The sequence below is a fragment of the Mycteria americana genome, chromosome Z (assembly GCF_035582795.1).
Source record: "Mycteria americana isolate JAX WOST 10 ecotype Jacksonville Zoo and Gardens chromosome Z, USCA_MyAme_1.0, whole genome shotgun sequence".
NCBI lineage: Eukaryota > Metazoa > Chordata > Aves > Ciconiiformes > Ciconiidae > Mycteria > Mycteria americana.
Window position 1 is genome coordinate 29,560,906 of NC_134396.1, and position 13,480 is coordinate 29,574,385.

Here is a 13,480-nt window from a genome sequence, read left to right on the forward strand (position 1 = left end):
ATCTGAAGATACTTATACAATGTACTTCATCCATCCTGTACCTGAGCTAACTCTACCTATGGAATGGAAACCGTCAAACAAGCTGAAAATCATTGTATCAGTGGCAAGCAGTGGAGGAAAAGAAGGGAAAACTTATCACACATTTTCTATATTATTGGAGAAGTGCTAGGGGTCTTCATTGCCTACACTGAGCAGCAGGTGACATACAGGAATGAAGGTCCTACCTATCCTGTGAGACACCTGAGGGCTCCCATGTTCAGAACCCCCAACCATCTAAGCAGGACCAAAGTATCACAACTTTCTACATTTGTGAAAGGATTGTGTACTTACAACACAAGCTGCTGCTCACTGATGCAAGTTCTATTTGTGCAAGCACCTAAGTGGAAACTGTGAATATCTAAATGGAAATGCGGCCCCCTTCGTAGCTTCTAAGCCACTGGAAAACCTGGGCCCCTGGAATTAATCCTGCAGAAATACTGGGAGCGGTGGGACATCACTATTGTAGCACAGAGGAGCATTTTGGCCAAACATGCTGTGTAATTCTAAGAACGATGTAGGAAAATGCCTAAGCCTCAGGTGTTTAATTTAAAATCAACCTACCATGTATTATGCCTGCTCGGAGGCTCTACCTGAATTTAGAGCTCCAAGTCTGTGTTTAAAAATGCATTGCCATTTCTGCAGGAAATACAGAAGTTATATAGGAAACAGAAAGAGACACAGAACAATCCTATCTTGTAATACCAAGGCAATGTTGCTGGGAGGAAAAAGTTAGGTTTTCTAAGAGCGTACCCTGCCTGCATTCTAAATGTGGAGAAAAGCATATCCTTGCTAGGCGTATTATTTGCCTTCTTCCGGCTAATGCTAAAAATGACTTCAAAGGTGTCACCCATCTCTTTTTCTGAAGAAGGAGAGTCATTCCTTAGGAAATCTCCTTATGTACATTCCCTCCCTACACATGAAGCCTTGATCTTTTCTTAGGTCTTAAAAGATCTTAAATCTTCCTAAGTCTTCTCAGATCTCTGGGCTGATGACAGTGTAGATTTGCTGTCTTATGCCTGGCAATATGGTTGTGAGTCTCACAAAAGAATATGAAGCATACCTCTGTAAGTTCTATTAAGTTCTTCTCTGGTTAAAAATAGTATTGGCAAATGTCTACACGTCAATTTAATTGGGAAGACACTTTCAGAAAGCTCTTTTCCCCCCCCAGTCATTAATGCATAACTCAACTGTTCTTCTAGACACAACTGTAAGAACAATAACTTTTTTTTTATTACATCGCTGTTAGACAACAATGGTCCACTTTCAATATCAAAGGAGTGTAAAATCACCTGTAGCTAGAAAGTCAGTGTGAGAATAGAGAAATCATACATTTTATATGCTAATAATACAGAATTCATAACACAAACAGTAACAATTGTCAATAAAACATTTCCTGACAATTAACATATAGTTTGGTTTTACCTTGAACCCTCAGGGCCTTCAGACAGTTGTAAATGCCAGGAAATGTCCTCCTTATTTCTTAAAAGATAAGCATAGTTTGCAACATGAAACTTGTAAACAGCTCATTCCTGACAAATTGGATGTCATGTTTTGTTCAGCCAAATTGCGTTTCTTGGATCATGCAGCATTTATGACATATTTTAGACCACACTACTCCATGCATACAGGAGCTTTAACCTCTATAATTACACGCTAATAAAAACAAGAACTGCAGAATGTTTACATCTTTGTCCAACCGTATGTCTTTAGAAAGAAAACAAAAATTCCAGAAGTTCATCTGTCATGCATATTCATAGATTATTCCTGGGTGTACTTGAATAAGCAAGCACTTTTCAATTTAAGCTACTGTGCTTTATGTAGCTGTACTTGAAAGAGCATTTCTAAAATGTTAACCATAGCACTTCTGTTTGTTGTATAAATAACAGGTTGTAGAGAGTTATCAGGTGAAATAGGTTATAAATCTCAACGTAAAAGAGCTGTTATGATTTCATGTGCAGATCTGAGCCTTAAACCCAACATGCCTTCTCTGCACAGGGCAAAGACTTTCTCAACAATGGCTGACATAACACATAAAAGTTGAAGAGAAATGTGGCAGTCTTTAGTCTATGCACAGGCTGCTTCATCAACATATAGTTTTATTTAGGATTCCCATATGATTTATTTGGCTCTTCAATGAGGTGTGCATTTTCCTGGGACAATCCAAGTATGTAAATACATGTGCCCAGACGCTATGGGAGCATTCGAATAGGCTCGTGGTGGGAGCTTTAGAAACGAGTGTAATAACAATACATTTTCTTGTGGTTTTGCAAGAGACTTATAGGAGCTGCCACGAACCTTTCACAAGCGGCCAACACAAATTTGGCCAGGTTGATGCTCTCATTTGATTGCCACAGCTTGCGTTTTGGCTGTTCTATTAGCAGATGCAGGAGTTGCAGGTACTAGCCAACACCTTCAGGTGCAGGCTTGAAGGCAGCCGAGAACGAAGGGGCTTTGCTGCCCAGGCCACGCACCTGCAGCCTGTACCTCCAGGCAGGCGTGAGCAGCACCAGCATTTCAGCTTACGTGTCCCAGAGATGCTCACAGGCGCTGTCGGCAGGCGCAGCGAAGAACGCAGACCAGTGCAGCACTGCAGGAGGGGGCCCGTCGCCGGATCAGCACTCGACTGCATGGGCCCGCATGACGGGCTACGCCTGCCCGCCTCGTGCTTGCCACTGAGCCCCACCCTTGCCAACATGCCCCGTCCCTGCTCCTCCCGTCCCTACCCGCGTGCCCCATCCCCGCCTGCACGACCCGGCCCCGTCTGCGTGCCCCCGCCGCGCCTGCCTCCCCCTGGAAGGCCCATCCCCGCCTGCACGCCCCGTGCCTGCCTGCGCGCCCCACACCTGCCTGCACGCCCCATCCCTCCCCACACGCCGCATCCTCGCCTGCACGCCGCCCCTCTCGGCGCGCCCCACCGCTGCCTGCGCGCTCCGTCCTCGCCTGCGGCCCCGTCCCGCGCACCGCGTCCCTGCCCGTGCGCCCGTCCGGGCACGGCCCGCGCCCGCCGCGCACCCTGCGCGGTGCCCGCTCCGCCCGAGCCCGCGGGGAGCCTCGGGGGAGGCGGCGGCGGCGGCGGGCGGGGGCGGACCGGCGGCGGCGGCGGCGGCTCCCCGCCTCCCTCCCCGCCGTCCGGCAGCGGGGGGCCGCGCCCCCGCGCACCTCCCTGCCCTGCGGGGCCCGGAGGCGCCGCGTACCCCGCGCCGCTCGCAGAGGCGCGCAGGGGCGGCCGCGAGGCAGGCGCGGAGCGGCGGAGCGGGCGGCCCCCCGGTGCACCACGCCGGAGCGCCGCGGGAGCAGGATGGCCGCGGCGGCGGGGCAGCGCCGGGGCGCTGCCGCCTCCCTGCTCGCCCTCGCCCTGGGGCTCCTCGCCGCCGCGCAGGTAAGGGGGTCCGGGGACTCGCCCGCCTCCCCGGGGGGCAGCGCCGGGCCGGGGCTGCCCTGCTGCGGGGTGGCGGCGGGAGCTTCGCGGGGCGCGGCGGCGCGCTCCGCACCTGCGGCCGCCGGGATGCTCCGGTCCCCGCGCTGGGGGAGCGCTGCCCCGGCCGGCGGCGGGGCTCCTCCTCAGCCGGCAGGTAGCCGCCGCGGCTGCCCGCAGCCCCTGCCCCGCACGGAGGGCTGGCGGGAGGCTCTGCCTGCAGCTGTGTTTGCCGAGCGGACGTCTCCGAGAGTCTGCGCCAGGCTGGTTTTACAGCTCTCTGGAAGGGAGGATGGGAGTGTCTTTATTACAGAAAGTTACGGGACTGCTGAGCCTCGCCGAGCGTCGGGGGATGAGGTTCTCGGCCTCCTTCGGGGGGCAGGGGGGGGGAAATACTGTCCAAGACGCAGAGCAACTTCGGGAGTCCCCCGCCTGCGTTTCTCAGGCGGGTATTTCCTTCTGAAAGCAGAGCGCTGAGCTGGGCCGTGTCACTGCATTTCCCTTGGGTGTAATTTACATCCTCTAACATGCTCTACAGGTAGTCTGCTTTGCTTAGTCATCAATTTGCCATTGCCCAGCTTTTACTTCAGACTCTAGCCAAGACAAAAAAAGAAAGAAAGAAAAAAAAAATAGCCTCTCTGATGATGCCCCAGTCAGGCCTCTGGAGACAATAAATGAACTCACTTTCTGTTTTGTATGTGCCCTAAAGAAAAGCAAGTGTGAACATGGCTCTCCTAAATCATTCCCATTTGGTTTTGTTCTTAAATTCTGAAGATGAGTTTTAAATAAGTAGTAGCACATTTGCAGTAAAGATGATGATCTTGTTGTGTGTAGGGCATTAGCTTAATTTAACCCTCTCAAGAAAAAAATACTTTAAGAAAAAGCACAGGGTCACTTGAAGTAGAAACTTTATTCTCCCTATAACTTCAGGCTGCTGCTGAACAGGATATTTCTGGTCTCCTCCTGTGCTCCGCACCATGCATTTTCTCCTCCCTTGAACCTGTGTGGTAACTGTACATCCATGAGCAGGCTAGCCTAGTGATCTGAGTAAAGTTCTTAATTTTGATAGAGAGGCTTTTATGTTAGATTACTCCACCTTCTGTCGTTGCACCGCTTCTGGATCCCATGCGAAGGAGATTATTCAAAAGCACAGCGGGGGGCTGTGGGGGATGAGGTGTGGTGCCAACCTACACCTGCAGGCGTGTGGTCAGGACTGGATCGTGACTGTGTCACTGGAAAAGTTGTTGACACAAGGCTGCAGGGTGCATTGGTAGCGCTAGTGTGCCTCAGCAGCGCCCAGACTGGCCTGTAGAGACCTATGTCTAACGGGATCTGGTGTCTGTTTCTGATAAAGGCCACTAGAGCCATAATAGCTGTGATCCTGCAATGGAAACCTCATCTGTCACATCCTTTAACCCTGCCACCAAATCTTTTCCCAGGACTGAGATTGAGTTGATCTCCCCTGGCACTCGGCTCCATCCCTGCTTATCCTGGCCCTGTGCACCTGCTTGCCCTCTTTCTTGCAAGCAGCTCCTCTTTGTGGGGAATTAAAATAGCTCCTTACTTCTTTTTTACATACAAATACAGAATATTCAGGCTTACTTTTGAAAAAGTCTGGAGCAAGTGAGATGCAGTGCAGTGGCCTGGGAGCTGGAACAGACAGGCAGTTTAGTTTCCTTTGGCTTTTATATTGGATACTTGAATACATGATACATGATACTTGATACATGAATTTCATTTTACAGTTACTGAGATAGTGTTACTCTTGAAATAGCAGAGTTTGGCGCTGCCTCCTGCCTCTAGTCTCAAATTTACACAGTGATAGTGTGAATAAAATCAGTTGTCCTCATGGACAGCATTTCCTAGGGCCAAGAACATAATCAACCCGGGAAGCCTCCTGTTGTTTTTCTAGCATTTGTAATGTGAGATAGTGGAATAAGTGGGGATTAAAGTTATGCTTTACTAAGCAGTCACAGGTATGTGCATGTATCACAAAGAAGATATTAAGAATGACTGTAATTCTGTAACACTGCATTGCATTAATCTAAATTTTAGATTAAATTAAGATGAAAAATGATTGTTCTCATGTACTAAGTATGACCATGAATGTCGGATTTGGATGATATTGCCATATTATATTATGATAAAAAGGAGCATACAAAACCCTTTGCCTGTTTTTGGAAGAAGTAAACTGAGTCTTCAAATTATGTGTTGTTTTTATTACTATTTTATAAGTCCTTCAGGAACTAGACCAGATTGGATCTTTTAATTAGTTATAAATAGGCTCCATTAATAATTATAGGTTTGAACTCTATTTTCAAGCTGTATTTTGGAATTAAGTGCTAGTTTTCTGTGAATGGCATACATTCCTACTGCGTCCTCAGTTCAGTGTTCCTGTAGAATTTCAGTTTCCTCTTCTTTTTGCATAGTTTTGACAGGGAATAGCTATCACCAGTTTTTATAATTTTGTCTGCCTTTCAATCTATAAACCTATATACTGGGTTTTAGTGAAACTTCTCTTCTTAGAGTGATTCTTCTCACAGTGATTTTTTTTTTTAATTTGCTGTTGCAAATTTAAAAAATGTGGAAGAGGTTATAGTAGATACCCCAACAAAAGAACCTAAACTGCCTTTTTTAATTTCATTGTGACATAATAGTTATTGTAGTAGACTCAGCTTTTAGCTGCACTTAAGACTTCATGTATGAGCTTCGTGGATAAGTGCAGGCATTTTCACATGTGTTTTATGGACTGACTGGATATGAGCAGGTTTAGATCTGGAAGGGGTGTAGGGAAATACAGACCATTGGTAAATTGAATTTTGATGCTTGTCATTGTATTCCTAGACTACTTGTGCCTCATATTTGCTATATCCTATTATATTTTTATATTTAAATAGTGTGGTTGCTACAGTGTTCCTTTTTTATGTCCAAGACACGTGTTATAGGGTGGGAGGGAGTGAAGTGGGAGTATTTTGTGTATTAGGAAATAGTTCATATGGAGAAGAAAGCATCCTTCTAAAATACTTGCATGTAGTGACATAATAGTAAATTATATTAAGCATCTACCTTTACCTTTTCTCCAACAAAATACTTACCAAGTAAAAATCCACTGAGTTTTGTTCCACTGTCCAGAGAAGACTGTAACTTTCTCTTCCATTGAATAAAGTCAGAAACAAAGCCGGTCAAAGCTACTGAAAATAGGAATACACTCACAATCCCTATGTTTGAAAAACTGACCATATTACAAGTCAAAATAGGTCAGTCTGGAAGCATTTTAGATGAGACTGTAGAAAAAAATTAGACGAGGACAAAAAACTAGAATATAAGTAGTAAATTTATATACTTCACCTAGTCAGCCACTGAAATATCACCATACCCCTACTTGTTTCATGTAGAATCATCTTGAAAGCAGTTTGTACCCATCAAAATAATTTTGTAGTGTGTTTCTTAAGGATCTTGGTAGTATTCTGACCAAAATTAGATTGATGAACATAATTATGGCTGGTAATGTTAAAGTTGAGGAAACTCGAAGAAATTTCACCTTGTTGTGGAAGGCTTAAATAAACTTCTGCTACTTTAATGATTGGAGTTGCCGTTTGAGCTTTGTAGTAGATAAAATGGGTTCATGGTTATATTGTCACCTGAAGGCATGAAGACGCAGGAAGGTATGTTCTTTTTGCATCATCATGTGTCATATCATTGAAGTTCCTGTTGTTTCAAATAGTAAGATTCCCTCTCCCCTTCTAATTAGAATCACAGAATCACAGACTGGTCGAGGTTGGCAGGGACCTCTGGAGGTCATCTTGTCCAACCCCCCCTGCTTAAGTAGGGTCACCTACAGCCAGTTGCCCAGGACTACATCCAGATGGCTTTTGAATATCTTCAGGGATAGAGACTCCATCATTTCTCTGGGCAACCTGTGCCAGGGCTCAGTCACTCTTACAGTAAAAAAATGTTTCCTGATGTTCAGAGGGCACCTCCTGTGTTTCAGTCCGCACCCATTACCTCTGGTCCTGTCCCTGGGCACCACTAAGAAGAGCCTGGCTTTGTCTTCTTTGCACGCTCCCTTCAGGTATTTATATACATTAATAAGATCCCCCTGAGCCTGCTTTTCTCCAGGCTGAACAGTCCCTCTCAGCCTTTCCTCATATGAGAAATGATCCAGCCCCCTCATCATCTTTGCAGTCCTTCGTTGGACTCTCTCCAGTGCATCCATGTCTCTCATGTACTGAGGAGCCCAAAACTGGACACAGGACTCCAGGTGTGGCCTCATCAGTTCTGAGTAGAGGGGAAGGATCGCCTCCCTCAACCTGCTGGCAATCTTTTGTCTAATGCAGCCCGGGATACCATTTGCCTTCTTTACCACAAGGGCACACTGCTGGCTCATGGTCAACTTTGTGTCCACCAGGTCTGGCCCTGCCCCATCCTTTTCTGCAGAGCTGCTGTTTACTTACAAATTTGGTGAAGAGAAGACTTTGGCCTAGCTTTTTAGCATGGCAGGCACCTGACTTCAACCAAATGTTTTTAGGAAAGTTTAATGCAAAATTGTAGAGCCATTTCTGAGAATTCAGGTGTATGGGGAAGAATGTAATTTGAAGCACTTCTAATGACCTTTCTTTCGTGAAAGCCTTAAGCTCCTTTAGTTTCTTTGTGAAGAAGGGTTGAAAATTTAGCAAGAGGAAGGCCTTGCGCTGGAGATATCTATTGCTAAAATTGTGAAAATGAGACTAAATTTGCCTAAGTTATGGGTCTCTGAGCATTCATAGCCTGCATCTCACTAGAGATTCAGGCTGTCAGCATTTTCACACGTTTTCACAGGCCATATGTGAATATGTGCGTGTGTCAGGGAAAGAAGCTGTACTTCCTCTTCTCCTGTTGCACCAGGCAAAGTCAGATTATTCACAAACTGATATTACATCTGGATCCTACAGTCATGTTTTCATCTGGACATGTTGCACAAAGGTGGGGTGAATGAAGGATTTGTGAGATCCAAATGCAGATGAAACGAGCTACAACAGGTCAAGAGATAAACACAGGGAATAGGAATATTTTAGCACTGATCTGATTGTACAGCTTCTGACAAGTTATATGATCTCTGACAATATTACCTGTTGCTTTCTTGTGTGACCACAGTAAACAACTCTTCTGGAATAGCTTTTGCGTCCTTAAGATGAAGGGAAAAGAGGGAATCAAACTATACTTTTATGGCGTCTATCTGATTTGAAATTTTATCTCATTCCTCTTTTAGAGCTGTATGCCAAAATTCACAGACTTAAAAATATTACCCTGTTCGTGAGTCTTTCCAGCAATAATTGGGTTGATAATGCAATCGTACAGTTAGGTACGGATATGGAATGCTCTATTATCTTATCATCAACGAGTGACAGCAGAATGGATTGATGAACGTATGGTTCAAAAAGTGGAGTTATAATTTTTGATAATCTAGATTAGATTACTAGTATCATGTTCCAGTCTCATGTCCCTGTAAATTACTTCTCTTAATAAAAATGTAACCTGTGCATTAAAATGCATCTCTGGCCTTGGTGTAGAAGTTCACATTGGGTGCACAAAGTAGACTTTACTAGAGCTTTATGGAAACATCAGGGGATGTAAATTATTGCTGCTAGGTGTCCCAAGGATTAAGGAATTGTGTGTGGCTATTAGATAAGCATGTGTAAGATAAGATGATCAAACATGATGAAGTCTGCTAATGTGATGGTGTATGGTGAGTAGACTAGCAAGTCATTAGCTGGATTTAGCAGCCACAGTATTCCCTTATGCTTCTGTTCCTGTATTTTAAATCTTCCCATAACAGCCCAAGTACATGGGTACATGTTACCATGGTGCATCTTAAGGCACTTTGCACCCTAAAAATGCAGTTGTGTCCCAGCTGTAAACAAGACGTTTCTGTTTTAGTAAGTGATGTAACAGCAATGTAACATGTCGTTTACAAGACTTGGTGAATAATGCCATGTGCATCTGAGTCATGCCCCTATTAAATTTAATTAAACTCTTTAGACCCTTTTCAGTCTTAAGGGTATGTATTTTGTATGCCTTTTGAGAGAAACGTGCAGTCAGCATAGTTGTTGAACATGTATGTGCAAGGAAAGTTACCAAGAAGGGGAGAAATGGAAAGAAAAGAGACAGTTCAAGGCCTTTGGGAAATACATTAAGTGGAGCTGCACTAGGTACCTTGGAATAAATTGTGGGATGAATAGATCACTAGTGTTGTTTGACATGCAGCTACATTTTCTACAAATAGGAGAAGAAAAGAAAGGAGAGAAAAAAAGAAATTGCATAGTTTGGACTGAACATACAGGGGAAATCAGATCATAACAATGAGTTCTGCTGGGTAACAGAAAGCCTGGTTCTTTAAGTACGTTGTTCTACTGAGTGGACAAGAGAAGTATTATATGTGCTGCTTACACACCAGTTCAGGACTGGTGTGGGAATGGAGTGGTTGATCTAGCAGGACTGTCCCATCCCAGCCAATAATATCCATCAGAGGAATTAAACAAAGCCTATTCTTGCATCCATGCTTCCGTCTGTTCATAGTCCTGTATGGCTAGGTGCCATAAATAATGACTGTGTTACACCAGTCCCAGATATGGCTTGTGGAGTGTTGTTTGATACTGTTACTTTTGACTCAATCAAGTGTTTCCAGAATTTTTGTCCGTACAAATATATTTTTTTAAACTGACCCCATATATGTCGGTTCTTTCAATGAGGCATTTAATAATGGAAGAGTGGATTTATGCAAAACTGCCAGTAATTGTTTAATTTAGTTCTGTTTTGACTTGAGGATTAAACAGGCATATGTATTGCATTGAACGGAAAGACCTGCTTGTGGATTTTGACGTAGTTATAATAATACTGCCACTCTCCGTGTAGCTCAGGTGGGCTGCATGAACCAGTTTTTCTTTGGGCTGCACGTGTTTTTTGATTCTATGAAGAGCTGATATGAAAGAAAGATTTCATGTATAAGAATGACATTACTATGTAATATAATAGCCAAAAAACTAGTTCTGTGCGGCTGCATGTTTTATTTTATTTTATTTTATTTCTCTCAGTGTTTTTTTAGAGGAAATGGAGGGGAGCGAGACTCATCCTGACTTACGCTAACTCAGGAAGAAATGACTGACCAACTGCTGCACTATAAAACACCCCTTCCTTTTTGCCATGGGCTTGGCTGAACTATGTCGTGGTACAGAACGGGAAATGAAGAAGGGAAGATTTTTTTAACAGATGAATGACATTTCAAGCTTTCCTTTCAGTTTCAGAAAATTTTATATTTAAGTGTTTAAAAGTTTTCAGTTGGTTGGAGAATTAAGGAGGCAGCAAAGTTCAGAGCTGAATGTCTTAGTGATCATTTTGCTTAACTAATGTTTGGAAAAATGGCACATTTATAAAACTATTTTTTTCCAAGGAGAGAATAACTGCTTCATTGTAATAGGCAGTGACAATAATTTCATGGCAATTTACTATGGTAGACTGGTGCATAGAGTGGTGCATGGGACCATTTTGAAGTGAAAACAGTTCAGTTTTTCTCTGAACTTTTATTAGAAAATTATCCTTTTGGTATCTGACATTTTAAACACCTGTATGTTTCAATGAGAAAAAGCTGCCTTTGCAAAATCTCTCAAAGAAAAAAGGGTGTGCCAATGTAAAAGACAGAAATTAATTTCCAAATATTTTTTCCTCTTCCCCCCTTACTTCTGCCTGGCTTTCTCAATCCTCTTGCTACAGCTGTGCTCCTGCTAAGAAGTGAATGTGTTGTGCGTTTGTAACTTCGGTTGTAAGTGATCCCAGTGAACCTGGGAAATCAGTCATATGAATCAACTTAGGTGTTTGCGGATTTGGAGACTGTGTCTGAACAGTCCTTAGAAAGGCAACAAGACCTCAATGTTTGGTATGTTCTCCCCCATTGCCTTTTACTTCTAACCTTTAACTCGCAGATAATGGCGCCGGATATTGCATCCAAAGGCTTATTATGAGCACTGTCACTGAAGCATAATGCTTCATCTGTGATTTGTACAGTGGCTTTTCAAATTCTGTTTAGCGGAAGACTGCTGTCAAGAGGTAAACTCTTGAAATCCACTTGGAGTTTAAATAAAGTACCTATGAGTTTCTGTGCTGCACTGCAGTGATTAATTGAAGGTGGTGTTTATCCTGGAGGTGAGTGATTTTCAAACTTTGAATATAATCTTTTTTTTTAAGAGATGCTTTTCAGGTATGAGTCAGCATTATATTTAATGACACGTCTACAAATATGTTTTTGTAGAAACTGTCCTGTTTAGGGTTAAATTCTATGAGACGCTAACCAACCTTTGCTGAGTCTTTATGAAGGAGTATTTCAGAAGATTAAAAAGCAGTTGCTAGATGGGTCAGAACCTTTGGCTTTCATTGGAATATTTATGTTGGTATTTAGGTTCCTACTGAAGTTCATTTTATGAGCAACTGAGCTCTCTGTTTGGTTTCTAAATTCTGTATTTTCATGTTGGATAGTTCATAAATGCTTAAACATTTTAATTTGCTAACAATATGTATGCTTACCCTGTAGCCCCTTACAAGAATAAGCTGTTATTACAGTCTTGCACCTATATACCTGCATATGCTTATGTGGGGCAAAGTCATTAAAAAAAAGATCCCTTCTCCATTTGAAAGCTACTTGCCCTCATTACCTTAGCATTCAATTACAGGGGGTAGAGAGAAGATGTTTTAACAGGTGATTTTGAATATGAATTACGCACTACCAAAAGTATGCTTAATTTGTAGTAAGCAAAACTAAGATACAGAACAAATACAAGTTGCACACAGAAAGGAAAGAAGTCAGTTTTTCTTTTAACCTAGACACTTGCACTGTATTAACATTTTTATTAGAAAAATGTTTCTGTCCTCTCTGTTCTGTATGCACTCTCTGATGCTTTTGGCAACGGTGTCATAACATTGTTATGATGTTTTGCATTTAAGAGTAAACGAGCATACTGAAACGAGGACTATGTAGTTTTGGGTTTTGAATCAAAGACCAGGAAATGGCTTTATCTTTGCATTGTTTTATTTAGTCAATTTTCCTGATTTAAAGTGGTTTGAAGCAGTGTAGTTGTAGAACGTACGCATCTTCAATGGCAAATTTTAAACGTATCTGCCCTGGGTTAATCATAGTGAGGTTGTAGTGTAGAAAGGGTTTATTATTTGATGACTGGCTTTTTCAAGGGGGTTGAGCGTAGGGGTTACCTGACTGCCATTAACTTTTAATACGATTTGGAAGCCTAACAATCTTTTTGTTATGATAACTGAAGAATCTACTAGACACTGAACAGCCACACAAAGAAGAATATTTTTGTCTGCTAGAAAAGACGTATAAGGGAAAGAAACAGGAAAACTTGATGCTTGGTTTCTGTTCAGAGGGAGAAATACAACAGAATTCATCAGATGGGTGGTAGTTTCTGCATTTCCCTTGACTGACTGACCTGTGGCAGTCAGGGGACAGCAAGCTGTGATTTTCTTTGAGATGGGACAGCAAAGAAAAGTGATGTGCTTAACATTTCAGATAGATAATATAAAAGTGACTGCACCCTGATAGTGGGAAAATGACCTTACTAGATGTGTATGAAAATGAACACCACAAAATTATTAGACTTGTTACTAAAATACAATTTTGGGAAAGGATTTTAAAGCTGTAGTTGAACATTTTTTAAAGAAATGTCTACTCATCAGAAAAAAATTATTCTTAGGAAAAGCTTACTTCTAGAGCTTTATGAAATTTTAGAAACTCTTCTTATGTTTTCTAAAAGCTTTATTTGTATTATGTTTGAAGTAAAAAATTTTGACTTTGTCAGGCTTAATTTTTTTTTTTTTTGGTGTAATTATCTGAAACTTTGTACTTCAGACCTGGTCAAAGTGGACTATTCTGAAATTAGTTTAACTAGTGAAACCTGTAAGCTGTTCAGAGGGTTTTGGCGGGGTGTGGGTGGTGTTTAGTTGTTTTCTCTCCAGATTTATAAGATTTCTTGGGGGGTGGGGGTC

General features: G+C 42.8%; 1 protein-coding gene across 1 annotated transcript in view; it reads left to right on the forward strand.

Annotated features, from left to right (window-relative positions):
* The first annotated feature begins 1,063 nt into the window (after window positions 1-1,063).
* The window catches only part of ADAMTSL1 (ADAMTS like 1), a 470,548-nt gene continuing 458,131 nt past the window's right edge, over window positions 1,064-13,480 (forward strand). Inside the window, 3 exon segments of the mRNA XM_075488620.1 lie at window positions 1,064-1,103; window positions 2,717-3,300; window positions 3,302-3,418. Of these exon segments, the coding sequence (XP_075344735.1) occupies window positions 1,064-1,103; window positions 2,717-3,300; window positions 3,302-3,418 (741 nt within the window).